Raw genomic sequence first — 22198 nt, 5'->3', positions numbered from 1 at the left:
TTTCTTTTTCTTTGGCAAGTTTTGATCGTTGGCTCCTGTACAGTGTTACAGACCTCAGTCTATAATTCTTCAGGCGCTCTGTCTACCAGATCTAATCCCTTGAATCTATTCCTTACCTCCACTGTGTAATCATAAGGGATTTGATTTATACCTGAATGGTCTTGTGGTTTTCCCCACTTTCTTCAATTTAAGTCTGAATTTTGCAATAAGGAGTGGATGATCTGAGCCAAAGTCAGTTCCAGGTCTTGTTTTTGTTTCTCCATCTTTGGTTGCAAAGAATATAATCAATCTGATTTCATTGTTGACCATCTGGTGATGTCCATGTGTTTTAATGTTAATACAGACTGCCATGTATATATACATACATACTTTTTAATGGTAAAATACATGTACATAGAAATTCAAAGAGAATTATTATCATTATTATTATTATTAATTAATTTATTTATTTATTTTGGTCTACAGGGCAACATAGATCTTTAGGACCAAAAGATTCCAAGGTTAGAAGTCTGAAAATGGATGCCAGCATTTGGAGCAATGAGCTCATTGAGGTGAGTCTGACTTGACTGTGGTGTGATCAGCGAGAATCTGGGAGGAAATGTGCAGTTGGTGGCGGGGTGAGGTTACTTTAGGATTTCTCTGATCAAGATCTCAGCACAGTATTAAAAATGGCTTATCGCCTGTTGTATAGTAGTAACTTTCTACCTTAACTTTCAGAATGCTTCCTAAATGAGGTAGTTACTTTAAAAATAAAAATAAAAAATGCAAGGAGCTTTAATGGTAATAACTACTTTAAAAGGCTTGGCAGCTCTTTTTAAAGCCAGAATTTACTCTTTCTTTTTAACCCAGCATGGATAAAATATCAGAGTGGTGAATGCAAACATTTGGCAAAATTGACTATTCTTTATCTCGGCCATACTCTGTCATTAACTGCGATCTTGTCCAACTTGTTGTCTCCTGCATCTATTCTGTGCTCGGGTGTAATGCTCTCAACCATATTAGACCACCTACTCAGCCATTTTAAATGAATCTGTCTCAATGTGAGCTAGCTTCAAAAAGTAATAATGCTTTTGCTGCAATTTGTGTTGCTTGCAGTTTCTTTTCTAGCTAATCTTTTACCATTATTAAGAGCAGCTAGGCTGTTTAAATAGAAATATTGTCTGCTTTCACACTGCATCTTCCAGAAAAAAATTGGGTCTTTTTTGGATTTTTTGCATATTTTACACTATGTGCTTTAATTTGTCATGTGACTCAGTTTTCTGCAGATTCAAATATATTGTTTAAATTGATACATTTTGTAATTATTTGATAATTCAGCTTTTCATTGTCATTGGAAACAAAAGAGCTAATGACTTTTGGGCTGGTAATCTTCAAAAAGATGAAGAATTACACATGGACTGTTCAGTAGAAAAGAGAAAAAATTTTATCACTCAGAAGTACAAAGAAGGAAGATTCAGAAAAACCCTTTTGGCGTCTCTCACCAAGGAAGAATTAAATAAGGTAACCAGTGAAATGTAACAAAAGACATGGATGTTAAGGTCTTTTTAAGTGTGTACCAAGGGTTTTGAAAACATGTTTAAAAAAAGAAACTTCTGAAAATTTCAAAAAATTTTTCAAAATTTTGCTGTTTCATAAAATTATTGTTTAATTTTATTGCCTTTTGTAACATTGCGCCTTAGATCTTTTCCCTTCATTTCACTTGAGGATTCATTATCAACAGCAAGTAAACTTTTCCTCCCTCACTGAAGTTTCTATCTGATGTACACCCACCCCAGTTAAAACTTGAACAACGTTCCCCATATTAGGGACAGGATATTGAACATAATAACTTCAGCTCGTATGCTGCTGACTTGGTGTCAACAAAATAAACTTCATTCACTCAGTTTATTGTTACAAACAGTAGTTTGTTTAGTGCCCTTGATTACAAGTGTCCTTTGCCTTCGGCTGAGTGATTCTAGGTCTTCTTGTGACCATTCTGTATTGCTCTTTTAGCAAAGAATTTGTTTAACATCTTGCCCTCCTTTTTAAAAAAGAATCAACTGCTTCAATTTCTTGTGTGTCAGAAGGTTCTTCTATGTATAGATATTGAAAACATACACTTTTCTATGACTAGAGTATGCTTTCACGGTTCTCAGTTCTTTAAAATGCATTCAGTGTCAATGCTTATTGGATAAGCATCCCGAAGTAAAGAGCATTATGCTGAAAATTTTTGAAAATGAAGACCTTTTCACTTCTTCTCTAGAAATTATAAGATTTATACAGTTGTTTTATATTTCTCTTCTATTGGTTTAGTTACCATAAATTAGGTTCTTGCTTCTTTATACATCTTTGGTATTAGTAAAGTGAGGCCACCAATTGATTTTAAAGCAATGATGTACAATAAATGCAAGATGCAGAATCTATACGTAAGGTAGGGGAGAGTCAGAGAGATGGGACAGAGGTGCGCAATAATATATAGGTTACTGCTACGTCATTTAGTTTTGTTTAGGGTGATACTTTTACGGATGCTAATTTCTATGAAAAAAACTGACCATTTATACTAGACATGCATGGAATAGTGATAACAAGGTATAACCAAGGGTTATAATTAATCTAGTTCTATGTACCAGAGGCTGATAAAAAGTACATAAATAGTAAGTTGTGAATTTGGGGAAGTAACTGGCAAGATTGGAGAACTAGGGCATATTTTCCCCCCAATGCATTCTCTCTTTTTGATAATGACAGGAATCTTGTCAAAGGGTAAATACTGATGACCCCAAAGGAGATTTTTTCTGCCACACCATATAGATACCCTGAGCTAAGATATTAGATAAGCTTGACTTTAATTACTAGCTGTTTCTTTCTTCTTCAAGATATATAGGGATGTCTGTCTGTTAGGATTTACTACCACATTGGGCTTCTTAAAAATAGTACTCTTCACATCAGTGAATAATTTTTAAAAATTACTTTATTGAGGAGATACTGCTTAAAAATTGTTGGCTCTGTGGATGTCTTCATCGGAAAACTGTATATTTAGGTCCTCTACCCATTTTTTAAATTGGATTGTCTCTTTCTAATTGAGTTGCATGTGTTATCTGTATATTTTGGTTGCTAACCCTTATGCAATATATGGTTTGAATGTATTTTCCCTTGTGCTGTGGGTTAACTTTTCATTTTGTTGATTGTTTCACTATGCAGAAGTTTTTTAGTTTGCTATAATTCCACTTGATTTTGATACTTGCACTTTTGCTATCATATCCAAAAAATCATTGCCAAGACTGATGTCTTCTCTGGTGGCTCAGCAGTAAAGAATCCACCCGCAAAACAAGTGCTGCAGGAGACATGGGTTTGATCCCTGGGTTGGGAAGATTCCCTGGAGGAGGGCATGGCAACCCACTCCAGTATTCTTGCCTGGTAAATCCCATGGACAGAGGAGCCTGGTGGGCTACGGTCCATAGGGTTGCAAAGAGTTGGACACAACTGAAGCGAGTTAGCACGCATGCAGAAACATTCATGCAAACAAAATATTTAGTGGATACTTCATTACTGCATTTGAAGTATTTTGAAGTTTCTGAGCATTGCCATTATCATAGTATGTAAAATACAGAAAATATCTTCCATGGCAGATATAATGGATTTGAAGATTTGGAACATCACTGCAATAAAAAAATGAATAGACATTTGGTGATCTTCTGTTGAAATTTAAATTCATGTAAACCAGGCCTTTGTTACCTGTTGGTTAGTTCAGGGCGTAATAATTATTAGATTTGTTAAAAAGAAATACAAACTGCATCTCATAAACGAATTGGCAGACTTTCTTGCATTTTAATTGCTAGAATTATATCTTCTTCACTTAGAAGTTGTATTTTCTTTTATTGACCAGGCTCTGTGTGCTGCTGTGGTGAAACCAGATGTTCTGGAAACAATGGCTTTGCTGTTCAGTGGAGCAGATGTCATGTGTGCAACAGGTGATCCTGAGCACAGCACCCCCTATCTGCTGGCCAAGAAGGCAGGGCAGAGTCTGCAGATGGAATTTCTCTACCATAACAAGTTCTCAGGTTAGTCCCTCTCATGCCTTCATGAACCTGGTCTCTCCTGATAGATCCTTAAAAGGACTGCAGCGCAAATCTGTAAATTTCTCAAAACAGAAACACCATTCAAATGAAAAGAAAATGTAATTGTCAGAAAGACAGAAGATGCTTATTAAGACCCATGTTTTATTTGCTTTCAAGGAAAAGTTTAGGAAATCAATCTTTTATTTGTCTTTAATCATCTAAATGGAAGATTAAAATAGTTAATCCCATGTAATCATTTTCACTAAAATTAAATCCAGTTTTCATGTATGAATAATAAACACAACCAAAGTGCTTATTTGCAAATTTTATGCAAAGCAAAATAAATGTTTCTGTGTCTTTATTCTGCAGTATATTTGAAGTAGTTTTTCTTCTATCTCAGAACTCATCAACATATGCATAAGCCAAGGGAAAATTGTTTACATTTCGCATTTCAGATGTGGTATTTCTGTAATTTTTCTAGATTTCCCTCAACATGACATATATTCTGAAGGTCGATTAAATCAAGAGTCCTCCCAGTCTACGTTCCTCTGTGACTTTTTGTATCAGGCTCCTGCTGGTGCTTCTAAACTCTCTTCAGAAAAAAAACTGCTTGAAGGTATCTTTTCTGCTCCTTTTAGATTTTGTCATCTGATAAAATTTTATTTCATTATCAAAACAATTAGGTTTAAGTTTTAATATTTTTCCCCTTGAGATGTTAGATTTGATCTTGCAGTAGAGAAATATTTATTTTTTGAGGATTTATAAATGTTTCCAGGCACAGGTATTATTTCATGCACTGCAGCAAAAATTTACTACTGGTTCGGAATGCTGAGCTAATTCTCAGCAGAATTCTCTGACATCTACCTCAGAGACAACCAATTCTGCTTCAGGATTTAAGAGTTATTCCAAAGAAATGTGAAATTCAGCCCCTTCCCTTCGGGACAGACCCCCCAGCTGGGGAGATAATATAGATAAATGTCAACATGTAGGAAGAACGGACAAGTCTTTGGTTTATATTCTGTCAGCATACTAAGTGGTCTCAAGTAGTTGAGTTTGTTCTGATTGTAGTTGTGTGTGTCTGTGTAAGTAAAATAAAGCTTAAGCATGGTTTCCAAAAAATGATGTGAACTAATTGATTTAACAACCTGTTGTAGGCTTGTGGCGTTGATCTTAGAAGAATCATAGTGGGTATTTATCTATCCATTTCACTCCTTGTGTCAGGCATTTGCTGGGCATTAGGAAAACAAAAATGAGTAAGACACAGGCTAACATTATATACATTCAAACTAATATTAGAAAGTAGGCAGGAAGAATATAATGCGCTCTGTCTTACTAGAACAGAAAGAATTTAAGAGAGATTAAGTTATGCAGGCCAGTTGATGGTGGACTTCGGAGACTCGGAGGGCAGGTATTAATTCCCTAGTGGTAAAATCCAACCATATTACTTGGTCAGAGGAATAATAGGATGAAAAACTCACTTTAGAGTGTTAATCCTGATCTTCATACATTTGAAGTGATTATTTCAATTAAAGGCTTTATTTGTCCAAAAAAAGAAAATTATAACCTTTAGCAGAGTTATACTGGGATAAACTATACTTTATTAGATTTTTGGCCTTTCCTAGTGGCTCAGTCGGAGAAGGCAATGGCACCCCACTCCAGTTCTCTTGCCTGGAAAATCCCATGGATGGAGGAGCCTGGTGGGCTGCAGTCCATGGGGTCACTGGGAGTCGGATATGACTGAGCGACTTCACTTTCACTTTTCACTTTCATGCATTGGAGAAGGAAATGGCAACCCGCTCCAGTGTTCTTGCCTGGAGAATCCCAGGGACGGGGGAGCCTGGTGGGCTGCCGTCTATGGGGTCGCACAGAGTTGGACACAACTGAAGCGACTTAGCAGCAGCAGCAGTGGTTCAGTAATCAAGAATCTGCCTACCAATGTAGGAGCCCCTTGTTTGATCCCTGGGTCGGGAAGATCCCCTGGAGAAGGAAATGGCAACTCACTCCAGAATTCTTGCCTGAGAAATCCCATGGATGGAGGACTCTGGCAGGCTACAGTCCATGGGGTCACAAAGAGTCAGACAGAACTTAGTAGCTAAACAACAAAAACCTGTAAACAGTAGCTCGCCTTTAGTGAGCGTGTACTATGTGTAAGGCATTGCTTTAGGCTTTTTCTATATGTTCATTGTAATTCTCATAAAAGCTCTGCAGGATAGTTGATATTATGCTGGTTTCACATGAACAGTGGAGGAACTCAGCATGAAGCAGAGTTTTGCATTTGATTTGTGTTATAATTGTTACTGTATGACTTTGGCTTTGGTCAGTGTAATGACCAGGTGACACTAGATGGCAGAGCATCTTTATTCTTTGAGTTTAGGTTTTCTTGTTTTTTTTTTTCAGCAAATTTATTTCCATGTCTTACTTTTCTCAATGCAACCAATAATAAATGATGAATTTTAGAGATTTTCTCATCTTCCCATTGCTCCTTATCAGTATTTAATACTTAAATAGTTGAAAGTTGTGTGATCAAGAGGGAAGAAGTACCAGAACAATCTGTGAAATGATGATAGCAATTATTAAAATAATTGAATAACAGGGCAATTAATGTAATTGTTAAGAAGTGTACAAGTTTTCTAGAATTTTTCTTCTAAATTGCAGGATATATTAATCTACCCTTCTAACCACTTATACAAAGATGAAATAGGAAGGAAATCTGAAATATGAACTTTTCTTCCTAAAGCTTCTCAATATATCATAAGTATTCTGCAGACTAAAAATAAGCTTCTAGTTATTTTTTGACAATTCTGGTTATAATATTTATAAACATCAATTCATTTTACTGTTTTCTTGAAATATATTGCTTTTCTTAATCACCTTGAGAACTGAATTGATATTTCAAATTTGTAACTAAATCAATTTTTCCTTTTATAAAAGATAAATTAACTATGGATTTTGTTGTTGTTGAAATTTATTTCAAAAAACAGAAACCAGTGCATTCTCCATATTTATAATTTCATTAGGGATGTTTTCTCATTTTGAAGCATTCTGTTTTAAGTGATATGTACTTTGACTATGGAGCACACAGAAATGATTTCATTGGAAAACAATCTAATAGTCTAACAGCAAGGTATTCTTTGATAGTCTTCATTTATTCCATCCAGTATATCAGCAAGGTCTGTCATTTTAACTCAGAATAGACCATGAATCAGTTGGCTGCTCTCCATCTTCACTAACATCATCTGAACCCCAGTCACCATCTTGTCCTGCCTGGGCTGTAATACCCTCTACCCCAGCCCATATGTTTACTGGTTAATATCTTCCCTGGCTTCCCTCCAAACCATTCTCCCAAACAGACATAGTGATTGTTGAAAATGCAGATCAGATCATGCATGTCCATTGTTCAAGTACATTTAGTGGCTTCTCATTACAGGATATAACCCTTTTCCTTATCTGACCTAAAAGACCTTCTGGTGCTTTCCCCTCTTCATCTTACATCCTTCCTTCCTATCCTACCTGCCTGGCCACACTGGTTTCCTGTCTGTTCCTGCAACATGCCCCCTCCGGACCTTTGCAGTTGCTGTTCACTTTGCAAGGAGCACACTTTCCTCAGCATGACAGCTTCTCACCTCTAGGGGATCAATTCAGGGCCTCCTGGTCGGAGACACCTCTGTGGCAGCCTCCTAAAGTGTGGGCCCCCCGCTGGTTCTTCCCTCTCATAGTGTGCTGCTTGTTTCCATTGTGGCTCTCATTGCATGAACTGGATCCTTGTGTGATTTGTTTCTCCCTCCTTCTGGACTGAAAGCTTATTGAGGCATCAGCATTCTCTGGTTTATTCAGCATCATCAAATCTCTGGTGCCTAATACAGTGTCCACACATAGCTAGTCATGTGCAAATATTTGTTGAATAAATGGGCATTGCTCTAATCACATTACTGCTAGTGTAAAGGCACAGATTACTTTATATATACATAATAAAATTTTTATTGAAGTATAGTTTCTATATGGTATTGTATAAGTTTTACAGGTGTATGATATAGCAATTCACAATTTTTATATAGGTTAAAGTCTATTTTTAATTATTAGTTACTATTTTTTGACCTGCTTATAAAAATATATAAGTGCTGACACAAAACACATTTTGTTTGGGAAGTGAGTGAAGTCGCTCAGTCGTGTCTGACTCTTTTCGACCCCACGGACTGTAGCCTACCAGGCTTCTCCGTCCATGGGATTTTCCAGGCAAGAGTACTGGAGTGGGTTGCCAGTTCCTTCTCCAGGGGATCTTCCCAACCCAGGGATTGAACCCGGGTTCCTGCATTGTAGGCAGACGCTTTACCCTCTGAGCCACCAGGGAAGGAAGAGCCTACTTAAAAACACAGAAGAAAAAGTTGAATTAACAAGAAACAGAGAGTTTTGGTGGGTTTTTTTTTTTTTTTCCCCCTCTTTCCATCAAGATTCTGCAGCAGTGGTACTCCTGTTGAGCACCAGCTTTATGGAAAAATTGAATTATTTGGAAGGATTCAGAGATTAAAGTGTGGTTGTCACCTTTGGCTCTGAACAGCAAGCATCTGGACTGCATCACTCCATCAGGGCTTGTCAGGATGGCCACAGAGCAGACTGATTAAAAACAAAGAAAAAAGTCAAGGAATAAAATGCATGCAAGTCCTTCAGAGAGTTACAGAGGCTTCAAATTGTCAGTTCAGATTTTCAGGATTTGAAGTTCTTCTAGCCTCTGGTTATGAAGACTGATCTGTATTTTTCTTTTTCTCCCCAATTTAGTGTTCATGAAAGGAAAGATTGATAGCTCTTGTTAAACCTAAGTGTAGAGCTGAATAATAGCTTCCTGATTTTGTTTTCTGTTTTCTCCCCTCAACCATATTATTTCCCCTTGGTATCTTACCTTGATTTGTTGACAGTGTTTGAGTTTTAAAAAGAAAGTGGTTGATACGGTTTACTAGAAACTATGTATTATCTGTTTATATTTAATTTTATGGGTTAGTATTGAGGAATTTTGAAGATCCTTTGTTCCATAAATGCCTAGCTTGCATAGTTTAAAAATGTTTCTTCAAGGCTGAAATATTTTAAATGAAAGGAGTCCTAGTGCATATTTTTATTTTCTGTGGATGCTGAATGCCATCAGTTTGGGAAATTCTTCATCAGGAAACAACTTTATGGTTTTAAAAAATAATAGTTTAACCTGAACTATCTCTCATTTATTGTGCACATATGTATTTGAAGGCACGACCTCTAATGTACCCTGGTACATTTAAACAATGGACATATATGCTTCAAGCATATATCAGGCACAGACAGGGAGGTTGTGAAGTAAATAGAAGGGTACCTTCCCTAGTTGACTGCTTGGGTTTTACTCCCAGCTCTGATGCTGAGTATTTATGTGATGTTGGTAAAGTCCATCCATCTTGTACCCATGAACAGGGTAAAAGGAAAGGAGTACATAATCATAGAACTGACCTGATAGGGTTGTTCTGAGGATACAATGAGTTAATGCATATAAGATGTATAGAAGAACATATGGCACATATGCATGATGATAAGAGGATGAGGACAAGGAGGAAGGTAGCAGAGACACACAGGTATCCATGTACACAACTGCTTCTGGTTTCCGGTTAGCCTTTGAGTTTAGGACTGATGCTAAAGCTGAAACTCTAATACTTTGGCCACCTCATGCGAAGAGTTGACTCATTGGCAAAGACTCTGATGCTGGGAGGGATTGGGGGCAGGAGGAGAAGGGGACGACAGAGGATGAGATGGCTGGATGGCATCACTGACTCAATGGACGTGAGTCTGGGTGAACTCTGGGAGTTGGTGATGGACAGGGAGGCCTGGTGTGCTACAATTCATGGGGTCGCAAAGAGTTGGACACGACTGAACTGAACTGAACTGAAAGGTCCGTCTAGTCAAGGCTAGTAACTCTAGTTATATGGTTAACTCTAGAGTTAACCATAACTCTAGTAATATTCATAGGACTATTTCAGTAGGTCACCTCTGGAGTTCTTTATCTGTGCATGCGTAAATTGCAGTAATGTTTTTCTGCCCTGATCTAAATGTCCAGTTTGAATAGAAGGAAAGAACAACCCTTCCAGCTAATCCAACCACCATAATAAACACAACCTCTTGTCTTATAAACACCTTGTGTCCTAAGAGTTGTCCATTCTGTGACCCCAATCTTGCTTTTGGTAGACATCTTCTGGTAACTGATTAAGCAGTAAAACTTGTTCTGTAGCAGAGAGGATGTCCTGTCTGAATTAGCCCAAGCAGACCAATGCCATCCAATGTAGTTTTGTTAAAGCTTTCTGATTGCTTCCCAGATGAATAGAAATGTCAACTTTTCCTATCACAGCTTTGTTGTTATATATCCTCAGAGGTAATATCTATGCCTGTTTTGTCTGACCTCTGGCCTATTTTCACTTAAAAAAAATGAGGTTCATCAAGGATTATGGTGATGATGCTACAAGGTTAAATCTCCTCAAGCCCATATTTCTAACTTAAAATGAGTTTGTACTCACCTTTTTCAAGAGGTCTGTCATTTGTTTCCCATTAGAATTAGCATAATTAGGTTCTGCATTTACATTTACTTTGTGGATCATGCATTTGACACTTGTCTAAGACCTTCCAATGTCTCCCACTTGTCTACTGAGAAAGGTGTAAACTATGAAATACCTATCATGTAAGACTCCTGGGGCCTGGCCTCTGCCGTGAGCCTGCAGTCTTGTTCCCAAAGTCCTAATTTCATATGTGATCTCTTTCTTTGGCCAAATAGGTTTTTGACAGTTTCCCCTTCCCATGACTTTCCTCACACAGTTCTTTCTCAGAATTATGGAATGATTGGTAGCTCAGTGTGCATTTTTTGCTACTTTAGAAACACACTTTTCCATATAAATGGCTATTTCAAAAGCCGTAATTCGCGTGAAGTTTTTCCTTACCACTTCAGTCTGAGGGTAGCTTCCCTTTCAGAATGGGTCTGATCTCTGAAGGGCCCACCTCAGATGAGGATGAGAGAGACAGAATTCTCAGTTAAAGGACAGGCAGTCACCTCCTTTTTGGAAGACTAGCTGATATTTTTGGCCCTTATTTTATTGAAACTCTTTCTGTGTTTAATGTTGGTAATTACTCCTTTCTGAAATGCTCCCCCCTTTTCTGTTTATACACTGTCTCTTCTCATTTGTTTCACTGTATTTGTGAACCCTTCTATATCCATTGTTCTCTAAGTTCCCCAAGATGCTATCCTCGGTTGCTGTGCGTTTTCAACTATGGCCTGTACTCTAAAGATTTTCTGGTTATTGAGGCTGTTTCTTGCCCCGAAGATTCAAATCCACAGGGTAATCTTCCTAATAGGTATTCCTACTTGAATTTCTAGGAGATACCTTTCATTTAGTGCATATCCAAGGAAATTCAGATTACATGCACTAAAACTGTTTCTACTTTATTTTCTTTTAGGTAAAAATAGGCATTTCTGCCTACCTTGTAATCAAAGCTAAAAATGATTAATAACTATTAATAAGCTCTCTCTTACTCCCTATGTCCCATCAATAAATGTTTTATCCCTTTAGAATACACAAGTGCATGTATGCATTTCTCTCTCCCCTCCTCCCTGTCTCTATGGTCCCCATCCTTTCCTATCATCCCTTCTCCTCCTTACCCACCCATTATCCTTACTATCACTGTAGTACTGCCTGCCTTGGATGGTCTTCATCTTTCACTTTTGAGAGTGTCCCAATTGGTCTTCTGCCTTCAGCCTCACCTTCTCACATCTATGTTTCACAGAAAGTAAGTGTGTAGAATTTAAACTTGCAATTTCCTTCCAATGAAACCATTTCAGTGGCTTACCATCAACTCTAAAAGCAAAGTTTAGCAAACTTTTCTTAAAAGGGCCAGATAGTAAATGTTTCAAGCTCTGCAGGTCAGATGGTCTCTGCACTTGGTTCAAGAAAGCAGCCTCAGGCTATCCACAAATGAATGGGTGTGGCCCTTTCACAGTAAAACTTTTTGTTTACAAAACGTTTGATCTGGATTTGTTGATCTGGATTTTGCCTGCAGGCCATAGTGTGCTGAACTCTTAAAAGATAATTTTCAAATCCTCTAAACAGGGCATTAGGGCTTACCTGGTGGCTCAGTTGGTAAAGAATCTGCCTGCAATGCTGGATTCCTGGGTTCAGTCCCTGTGGAGGGAAGATCCCCTGGAGAAGGGAATGGCTTACTCACTCCAGTGTTCTTGCCTGGGGAATCCCTTGAACAGAGGTGCCTGGCAGGCTGTAGTCCATGGGGTCGCAGAGTCCAACACAGCTGAGCTACTACACTGCTACTAAACAGGACATTAAGGACATTTGTTTTTTGCATACCTACCTAACATCAGCCACAAATACTTTTTCCTCTACATTTTCCCTTCCTAATACTCTGTATAGACATCAGTCTTTACCATTTCAGCATTGTTTTGCAGTGGTCTCTTTATCGATTTGCCTGTTTCTCTGGCCATCAGTGTCATAGTTATTTTTGTCTTGTTCATCCCTTTCTACTAGGTTGTAAATTTTTTGAGAGCATTAAGTATGACAGTTTTATATCCCATGCAGCAGTATCATGCTCTTCATACAAAATAGGAAACTAATACATCCATTTATTTGAATCCAGTTATTTAAGACCATATATTTAAAATTTTGATTTATGGTATAGCTCAATTTATTATTTGTTTTGTTTTAAATTCCTAGAGACAAATAAAAAGTGGTGTGTTCTAGAAGGAGGCTTCTTGAGTTACTATGAAAATGATAAGTCTACCACGCCTAATGGCACCATTAATATCAATGAAGTCATCTGCCTGGCTGTGCACAAAGAAGACTTCTGTTTAAATACTGGGTAGGTCTATCATTAAATGAGTAGGAGCTGAAAGTATTTTCTGATATGTATCATACCAGCTAATAAGTGTTTTATCATCATTTCACTTCTTCAGTTGCTTCTTACAGAACAGTTTGGTGGTTTCCTGAAGCCTACTCATTTTTCAGTTTCTAAAAGTTTCTTAGGGAATTCACTAAAAAGTGGGAAAATTAAAATATTTCATTAGGTAATATGAAAGGCTGACATCTTCACATCAAATTTTAAGTAAGTTTACATCATTCCATTCTTGCACATGTAGTCCCATAATTTTTATGATTTGCTCACCGTTTAATATAGTGATTTAATGACAAAATTTAGGCTTTCACTAAATGTATCATGGTTAAAATAGATGATAAAAAAGTGCAGTGGTAATGTTCACAATAAAATAAATTATGCATATTTAATAGCATATTGAAATACTAAATTTCTTAAATCTATTTTGGCATTTTTATGGTCTCAAAAAAGTTTTCAAGAGTAGACATTATTTTACATTATTTAACATAGTTGATTCACAAATAGTTTAGTAGGATTCTGTGAGGACTTTTGGAAATTGACCCTCTAAGATCTTTGGTATGAAAGTTTCTTATCACATTTTGTAATGTAATTTTTGAAAAATATAAATATTAAAATGTGCAAAAATCAGTTATAAAACTGATAAAGGAACATAGTATTTTAGGGAAGAGATTTGTAAAGCTATGTTATTTATATAAAATTATATGAAATACTGAAACATTTTACTATTACCACATAATGACCAGTACATGACTATTGTTTTCCAGTAAATCTAACTTTTTGAGGAAAAACCTGGTTATTTGTTGATTTATTATTTTAATCTTAATAGTGCTTTTATTATAAATGATTAAACAGTTTAATGTGGCTTACCATAAAAAAAAAAAAAAAAAGACCCTGATGCTGGGAAAGACTGAAGGTGGCAGGAGAAGGGGACAACAGAGGATGAGATCGTTAGATGGCATCACAACTCAATGAACATGAGTTTGAGTAAACTCTAGGAGTTGGTGATGGACATGGAGGCCTGGTGTGCTGCAATCCATCGGGTTGCAAAAAATATAATTACTGAGAGTGTAACTAGAGGAGCAAATAATTAAAAAGAAAAACAGTGAGTTGAGAGACTCTTAAGATTGAACTGGTAGCATTCAGTGTGTGACTGAATGAAATGCTGATGTCAAAGGGAAGGATAAATTAAGATTCCAAGGTTTTGTTCTTGTTGATGAGGCAGATGGTGATGCCTATAAACTGGAATGTGAAGGAGATAGCAATAGGTGTGGGGTGAGAAAGAAAAAGAAGGACGATCAGTTTAATATAGAGTATTTTGAGTTTTTGTTTTTAGGTAATGGCAGCAATCCAAGTCTATGCCCTGACGCTGAAGAACGCTGAAGAAGCTGAAGTTGAATGGTTCTATGAAGACCTACAAGATCTTTTAGAACTAACACCCAAAAAAGATGTTGTTTTCATTGTAGGAGACTGGAATGCAAAAGTAGGAAGTCAAGAAAACACCTAGAGTAACGGGCAAATTTGGACTTGGAGTACAGAATGAAGCAGCGCAAAGGCTAATACAGTTTTGCCAAGAGAACGCACTGATCATAGTCAAACACCCTCTTCCAACAACACAAGAGAAGACTCTACACAAGAACATCACCAGATGGTCAACACTGAAATCAGATTGATTATATTCTTTGCAGCCAAAGATGGAGAAGCTCTATACAGTCAGCAAAAACAAGACTGGGAGCTGACTGTGGCTCAGATCATGAACTCATATTGCCAAATTCAGACTTAAATTGAAGAAAGTGGGGAAAACCACTAGACCATTCAGGTATGACCTAAATCAAATCCCTTATGATTATACAGTGGAAGTGAGAAATAGATTTAAGACACTAGATCTGATCAAGTGCTTGATGAACTATGGATGGAGGTTCGTGACATTGTACAGGATACAGGGATCAAGACCATCCCTAAGAAAAAGAAATGCAAAAAAGCAAAATGGCTGTCTGGGAGGCCTTGCAAATAGCTGTGAAAAAAGAGAAGCGGAAAGCAAAGGAGAAAAGGAAAGAGATACCTATTTGAGTGCAGAGTTCCAAAGAATAGCAAGGAGAGATAAGAAAGCCTTCCTCAGCAATCAATGCAAAGAAAGAGAGGAAAACAACAGAATGGGAAAGACTATTGATCTCTTCAAGAAAATTAGAGATACCAAGGGAACATTTCGTTCAAAGATGGTGATGTCCTTCAATAAAGGACAGAAATGGTGTGGACCTAGCAGAAGCAGAAGATATTAAGAAGAGGTGGCAAGAATACACAGAAGAACTGTACAAATAAGAGCTTCATGACCCAGATAATCACGATGGTGTGCTCACTCACCTAGAGCCAGACATCCTGGAATGTGAAGTCAAGTGGGCCTTAGGAGACATCACTACGAACAAAGCTAGTGGAGGTGATGGAATACCAGTTGAGCTATTTCAAATCCTGAAAGACGAATCTGTGAAAGTGCTGCACTCAATATGCCAGCAAATTTGGAAAACTCAGCAGTGGCCACAGGACTGGAAAAGGTCAGTTTTCATTCCAATCCCAAAGAAAGGCAATGCCAAAGAATGCTCAAACTACCGCACAATTGCACCATCTCACACTAGTAAAGTAATGCTCAAAATTCTCCAAGCCAGGCTTCAGCAATACGTGAACCGTGTACTTCCAGATGTTCAAGCTGGTTTTAGAAATGCAGAGGAACCAGAGATCAAATTGCCAACATCCGCTGGATCATTGAAAAAGCAAGGAAGATCCAGAAAAACATCTATTTCTGCTTTATTGTCTATGCCAAAGCCTTTGACTGTGTGGATCTCTGAAAGAGATGGGAATACCAGACTACGTGACCTGCCTCTAGAGAAACCTGTATGCAGGTCAGGAAGCAACAGTTAGAACTGAACATGGAACAACAGACTGGTTCCAAATAGGAAAAGGAGTACATCAAGGCTGTATATTGTCACCCTGCTTATTTAACTTCTATGCAGAGTACATCATGAGAAACGCTGGACTGGAGGAAGCGCAAGCTGGAATCAAGATTGCTGGGAGAAATATATAGATAACCTCAGTTATGCAGGTGACACCACCCTTATGGCAGAAAGTGAAGAAGAACTAAAGAGCCTCTTTAAAGAGGAGAGTGAAAAAGTTGGCTTAAAGCTCAGCATTCAGAAAACTAAGATCATGGCATCTGGTCCCATCACTTCATGGCAAATGGATGGGGAAACAGTGGCTGGCTTTATTTTTGGGGGCTCCAAAATCACTGCAGATGGTGACTGCAGCCATGAAATTAAAAGACGCTTACTCTTGGATGGAAAGTTATGACTAACCTAGACAGCATATTAAAAAGCAGAGACATTACTTTGTCAACAAAGGTCCATCTAGTCAAGGCTATGGTTTTTCCTGTGGTCATGTATGGATGTGAGAGTTGGACTGTGAAGAAAGCTGAGCACCAAAGAATTGATGCTTTTGAACTGTGGTGTTGGAGAAGACTCTTGAGAGTCCCTTGGACTGCAAAGAGATCCAGCCAGTCCATCCTAAAGGAAACCAGTCCTGGGTGTTCATTGGAAGGATTGATGTTGAACCTGAAACTCCAATACATTGGCTACCTGATGCGAAGAGTTGACTTATTTGAAAGGACCCTGATGCTGGGAAAGATTGAGGGCAGGAGGAGAAGGGGACGACAGAGGATGAGATGGTTGGATGGCATCAGTAACTGAATGGACATGAGTTTGGGCAAACTCCAGGAGTTGGTGATGGACAGGGAGGCATGGCGTGCTGCGGTTCATGGGATCACCAAGAGTCGGACATGACTGAGTGACTGAACTGATCTGAACATATATACTTAGCATGTTCCAAGAAATACTTGGAGCTAAGGATGAGCAATGAAGGAAAAATTCAAGATGTGGCATATTACCCTCTTTTTATGTATACTAAGGAGATGACATTTTGACATAGGATGAGATGATGGAGGGAAAATTTGTGAAGACGAGAAGAGAACTATTTAGAGAACTGTTTGGCCAATGTTTGCTTTGAACAGGGGGTTGGAATAAAGAAGGAGTAATCTCAGAGGGAAGAGGAGACAGAAAGAGAGCCCCCTGCCACATCAGGGCATCAGCAAAGTCATGCCATACATAGAGTGGTTAGTCAGAAGAATATTCTTTGTGTCTGATCCAGTGTGTTCCATTTAATTCATTTGAATAAAGTACAAACCAGCAACAGAAAAATATGATAGGTAGGTGGTAGATAGATCTCACACTATTATTCAGGTTTCAAAAGGAATTTAATTAAAGACTTGATCTTTGTGTAATTTTTTTCTCATAAAAGCCACACATAACCAGCAGTACCTTTTTATTCTATGTCCTGTAGGCCCATCTTTACTTTTGAGATTTATTTACCCTCAGAACGTGCATTTTTATTTGGAGCTGAAACATCTCACGTGCAAAGAAAATGGACAGAAGCAATAGCCAAGGTATTTATTTTTTTGTTAATTTTTATTGGAGTATAGTTGCTTTGGGCTTTGCATGTAGTGCTAGTGGTAAAGAACCCACCTGCCAATGCAGAAGACATGAGAGACATGGGTTTGATCCCTAGCTTGGGAAGATCCCCTGTAGGAGGGCATAGAACCTACACCAGTATTCTTGCCTGGAGAATCCCATGGAAAGAGGAGCCTGGTGGGCTACAGTCCATGGGGTCACAAATAGTCAGACACGAATAAAGTGACTTAGCACGTATGCACACAGATAGTTGCTTTATAATGTCCTGTTAGTTTCTACTATACAGCAAATTGAATCAGCCATACATTTACATATATCCACTCCCTTTTGGACTTCCCATTCAGGTCACAGCAGTACATTAAGTAGAGCTCCCTGCACCACACAATATGTTCTCCTTACTTATTTTATATATAGTATTAGTAATATATATTTGTCAATCTCCATCTTCTAATTCCTCCCACCACCCCTTTCCCCCTTGGTATCCATTTATTTGTTCTCTCCATCTCACCAAGGTATTTAAATATTGTTTTATTACCTAAATCCAGAGAATATTCTTTACCTTTGGAGGTTCATGAAAATTTTTTACAAGATTCCAGAAAGCATGTTCGTACTTAATTAGGTTTTCATAGGTTGTAGTCAAATGAGTTTAAGAGTTACCTTTCTGGAGCCTTAAGCAGAGAAGAAATTAATGTAGGATTTTGGAGAAGTCATTTGTAAAATTAAGGCCATATCTTGATGGTGGAGATCTTTTCAATATTGTAAAGTCATTTCTGTGTATGTCTTTTTATAGGTAGATTTCTTATTCATAGTGTACACAAACGGGAAAAGAATGGATTCAATAAAAGATACAAATGAAGACAGACATTGAAGGTTGACATTTTAAAAGATTCCATAAGTTGACAAAGAGAATGTCTTCCTGTTTCAATTCCATGTATATCAAGAAAAAGGGGTTAAGATGCTGCCATTTGAAATTGCATTATATTTACAGCTTTTCAGTTTTAAGACTGATGGCAAGTTTAAATAATTGTTTTGAAATCTGGATTACTCCTAAATCTTTAATACAGAAAAACAGGTTTTTCTTTCCCTTTTCCCTCATATCTTTAGTTATGTAAGGGATTTCCTGTTTTCACTGTCTTTATTACTTTTTGTATTTGTTTTAACAGCATTTTGTTCCCTTTGTTGCTGAAAACTTAACAGAAGCTGACTATGATTTGATTGGTCAACTCTACTACAAAGACTGCCACGCCCTGGATCAGTGGAGAAAAGGCTGGTTTGCAATGGACAAATCTAATTTGCGTTTTTGCCTTCAAATGCAAGAAGGTCAGGAGGATAGAATGCACTTAAGACGACTACAAGAACTAAGTAAGTTTTTTTTTTTTTCTCCCTCCCCTTATATCTGCACAGAGTTCTTTGCTGCACATGGAAATAGTAGATTTCACATACAATTATGATGACTCACTTCTAAACAGTGAGTAAGTAGTTGATAAAGGTATTTCGTATAATGCTTTTAAATAATATGTTCATACTTCTTTCCCTCCAGCAATTAGCACAGTCGTTCAAAATGGGGAAAAATTGGATGTTTTGCTCTTGGTAGAAAAAGGGAGGTAAGTGCATTTTTGCTTTTTGTTCTTTATCTCAACGAATCTATGGAGTTGGGTATTCTGGTTATCTCTTGGAGGAGAACTCATTATTTTATAAACTGTTGGAAATTGTCTGAATCTTGTGTGTGTATGTATATATTCTCTTTAGTAGAAAGAGTAGACCAGTGAAGCTTGTTTATTTTTATATTATGAGAAACTCAGTGGGATCAGTTAGTGTAGTTTTCTACAGACCTAGATTCCTTTGCTTCCTTTGGAAGCACTTTGACATTTGTAAATATATTCTCAGTGTAGCTATATGATAGGCATAAATAATACCCTGAATCATGTATAGTTAAAACCTGATTTCTTGAATTTGTTCAGTTTTTCAATAAATATTAAGCATCTACTCTATGGTACTGTTATAGGTACTGGGAATATTAGTGGTGAATAGAACAGATATGGTCTTTGCCTTCATGAAGCATCTACATTTGTGGGGGAAACAATATACAATATAAGCAGGCAAAAATTTGCATAGTATTATGTCCCTTAATTTTAAGTGCTTGAAGAAAAATAAGGTAAAGAGAGTGTACCTTGGTACAGTGGTATTCTGTTTTCAGTAGGGTGCTAAGAGAAGATATCTCTGATCAGAGATCTGTATAGAGTGGAGGAAAAACAAACAAAAAATATGCAGCAGTCTGAATAGAATGTACAAGGCACAAGGGCAAGGATATTTTGAAGACCCCAAGAGTGAGTTGTATTTGGCATGTTCAAGGTCTGCAAGAAAGCTCCTGTGGCTAGGGAAATTTCAGTGAGTGAGAGAGGGAAGAAATGATTAGAGATATCCCTGGGCCAGACTATAGAGCCTTACAGGCCATGGTATGTAAAGACTTGAGTTTTATTCTAAGCATGGTGAGAACCCCTTGATTTGAGAGCCAGGAAATTCAATCATCTGACTTATATTTTTAAATGACTATTCTGACTCTAGATGGATAGCTTTCGGAGGGCACAAGTGAAAGTTTGAGCATCAGGTAAGATGCTGCTGCAGAGGCCAGGCAAAAGGTGACTTCCTAATGACATAGTGTTGAGTGGTAAGATATATTGTGTGGGTAGAGGTCAGTGAATCTGTTGATGAATTAACTGACTGTGACAGTCAGAGATTATCCCAGAGTTTTTGGCCTGAGCCTTTAAGTGAATTATGGTGCTCTATTCTGAAATAAAATATACATGGAGAGTAGAGGTAGGGTATTAGTACAATTAGGGCAGTAGGTCAAGAATTTGGTTTTGGAAATGATTACTTGGAGATTTCTGTTTGAAAGCAAAGTGGATACACAAGCCTGGAATTAAGTGGAAAGGTTACAGCCAGAGATAAATATTTGAGAGTCATCAGCATACATTTTGACTGACTTATTTAGCCAAGGAACAGATCAGATTCACCTAGAGGAGGACTGTAGGTAGAAAAGAGACAAGGAGGTAGTCCCAGGGCCTTCAGTTTTAGAGGAGGAATGATCTAGCTGAAGGGCCTGAGAAGGAGCAGCAAGAGTCAGATCACAACAACTACGATGGCATAGTCTCCTGAACAAATTGTTTTCTCTTTTGAGAAAAGATATAAGATAAAGATATCTTATCATTTGCTTTCAAATCCCATAATTAGAACGTTTAGCTCTTAGTATTTGTAAATATATATATATATATATATATATGATGATAAATATAAAAGCAAAGCTCAATTAGCCTTCCCTCCAGTGAGCCTCCATGCTAGTGACAAGGATAATGACTGAGCCATTATCTGAACCTGTCTTTTCTAAACTTCACAGGAAGATGCCAACCGCTTTAGACAGTAAACATATTGCTGATTAGATACGTATGTCAGAATGTGCTTTTAACTTAGAGACATAATCAGGATTTTATGTTTTTACTTTATTTCTGGACTTAAAATGATTAATAGTATTTTAGGTTCTAATTTTGCTACCAGATGATAGTTTTACTGTTCTCTCAGAATACGTTCCATACATGTTCAGAAATAATAGTAAGATAGTAGATAGTGTTGTGGCATTAAAAGTCTAGCACACATACACTTTTTCAGTTCAGTCGCTCAATCATGTCCAACTCTTTGCGACCCCATGAATCGCAGCACGCCAGGTCTCCCTGTCCATCACCAACTCCCGGAGTTCACTCAGACTCATGTCCATTGAGTCAGTGATACCATCTAAACATCTCATCCACTGCCATCCCCTTCTCCTCCTGCCTTCAATCTTCCCCAGCATCAGTGTCTTTTCCAGTGAGTCAGTTCTTCACATCAGGTGGCCAAAATATTGGAGTTTCAGCTTCAGTATCAGTCCTTCCAATGAATATTCAGGACTGATTTCCTTTAGGATGGACTAATTGGATCTCCTTGCAGTCCAAGGGACTCTCAAGAGTCTTCTCCAACATCACAGTTCAACAGCATCAATTCTTTGGTGCTCAGCTTTCTTTATAGTCCAACTCTCCATCCATACATGACTCCTGGAAAAACCCTTGGAGCCCCCCAGAAATAGTCTGTCACTGTTTCCCCATCTATTTGCCATGAAGTGATGGGACTAGATGCCATGATCTTAGTTTTCTGAATGTTGAGTTTTAAGCCAACTTTTTCACTCTCCTCTTTCACTCTCATCAAGAGGCTCTTTAGTCTTCTTCACTTTCTGCCATGTGTGTGATCTTATCTGCATATCTGAGGTTATTGATATTTATCCCGGCAATCTTGATTCCAGCCTGTGCTTCATCTATTAATATTTATGGAATGCCTGCTGCCTGTTACCTACATGGCAAGAAAAAATGGTCAAAAATACAGATTTGTTGCTTGAGCTCACAGAGCTTATGTTCTTAAATTAGAAAACAGTAACTTGCTAGTGAAATTTATTCTGTGTATTATATATATATATATATGTAATTTTAAAAAATCATGTTACTGTACCCAAGATATTTTTCTACCAGTTTTAGTCTTTAAAGGATTTGACCGGTGGTACATAGACTTTAATTGTGCCAAATGTGGATTAGTGTTATTCAGTCTGAATTTTTATTTAGTGCTAACCACATGCAGTGTACTCCCTCATGAATGCAAGATAAGGAAGCCAGAAGACTAAATGTTTCGTTACCTTATGACATTTTGAACTTTACCCTGGGCAACAGGAACCAGAAGGTTTAT

The 22198-nt window shown here is 37.6% G+C and overlaps 1 protein-coding gene across 5 annotated transcripts in view; it reads left to right on the top strand.

Annotated features, from left to right (window-relative positions):
• Positions 1-22198, top strand: part of ARAP2 (ArfGAP with RhoGAP domain, ankyrin repeat and PH domain 2) — a 197788-nt gene that overhangs the window by 86095 nt on the left and 89495 nt on the right. For all 5 annotated transcript variants that reach the window (XR_003511512.1, XM_027544232.1, XM_027544234.1 and 2 more), the window contains 8 exons: positions 466-551; positions 1318-1500; positions 3863-4037; positions 4516-4650; positions 12752-12896; positions 17310-17412; positions 18601-18799; positions 18978-19041. Coding sequence is in view for 4 of the 5 variants with exons in the window: in XM_027544232.1 (XP_027400033.1) it covers positions 466-551; positions 1318-1500; positions 3863-4037; positions 4516-4650; positions 12752-12896; positions 17310-17412; positions 18601-18799; positions 18978-19041 (1090 nt within the window). In the remaining variant the exon portion in view is untranslated. The remainder of the gene's footprint in view (positions 1-465; positions 552-1317; positions 1501-3862; positions 4038-4515; positions 4651-12751; positions 12897-17309; positions 17413-18600; positions 18800-18977; positions 19042-22198) is intronic.

Source organism: Bos indicus x Bos taurus, chromosome 6 (assembly GCF_003369695.1).
Source record: "Bos indicus x Bos taurus breed Angus x Brahman F1 hybrid chromosome 6, Bos_hybrid_MaternalHap_v2.0, whole genome shotgun sequence".
NCBI classification, from domain to species: domain Eukaryota; kingdom Metazoa; phylum Chordata; class Mammalia; order Artiodactyla; family Bovidae; genus Bos; species Bos indicus x Bos taurus.
This window is presented reverse-complemented; position numbering and strand designations above follow the sequence as displayed.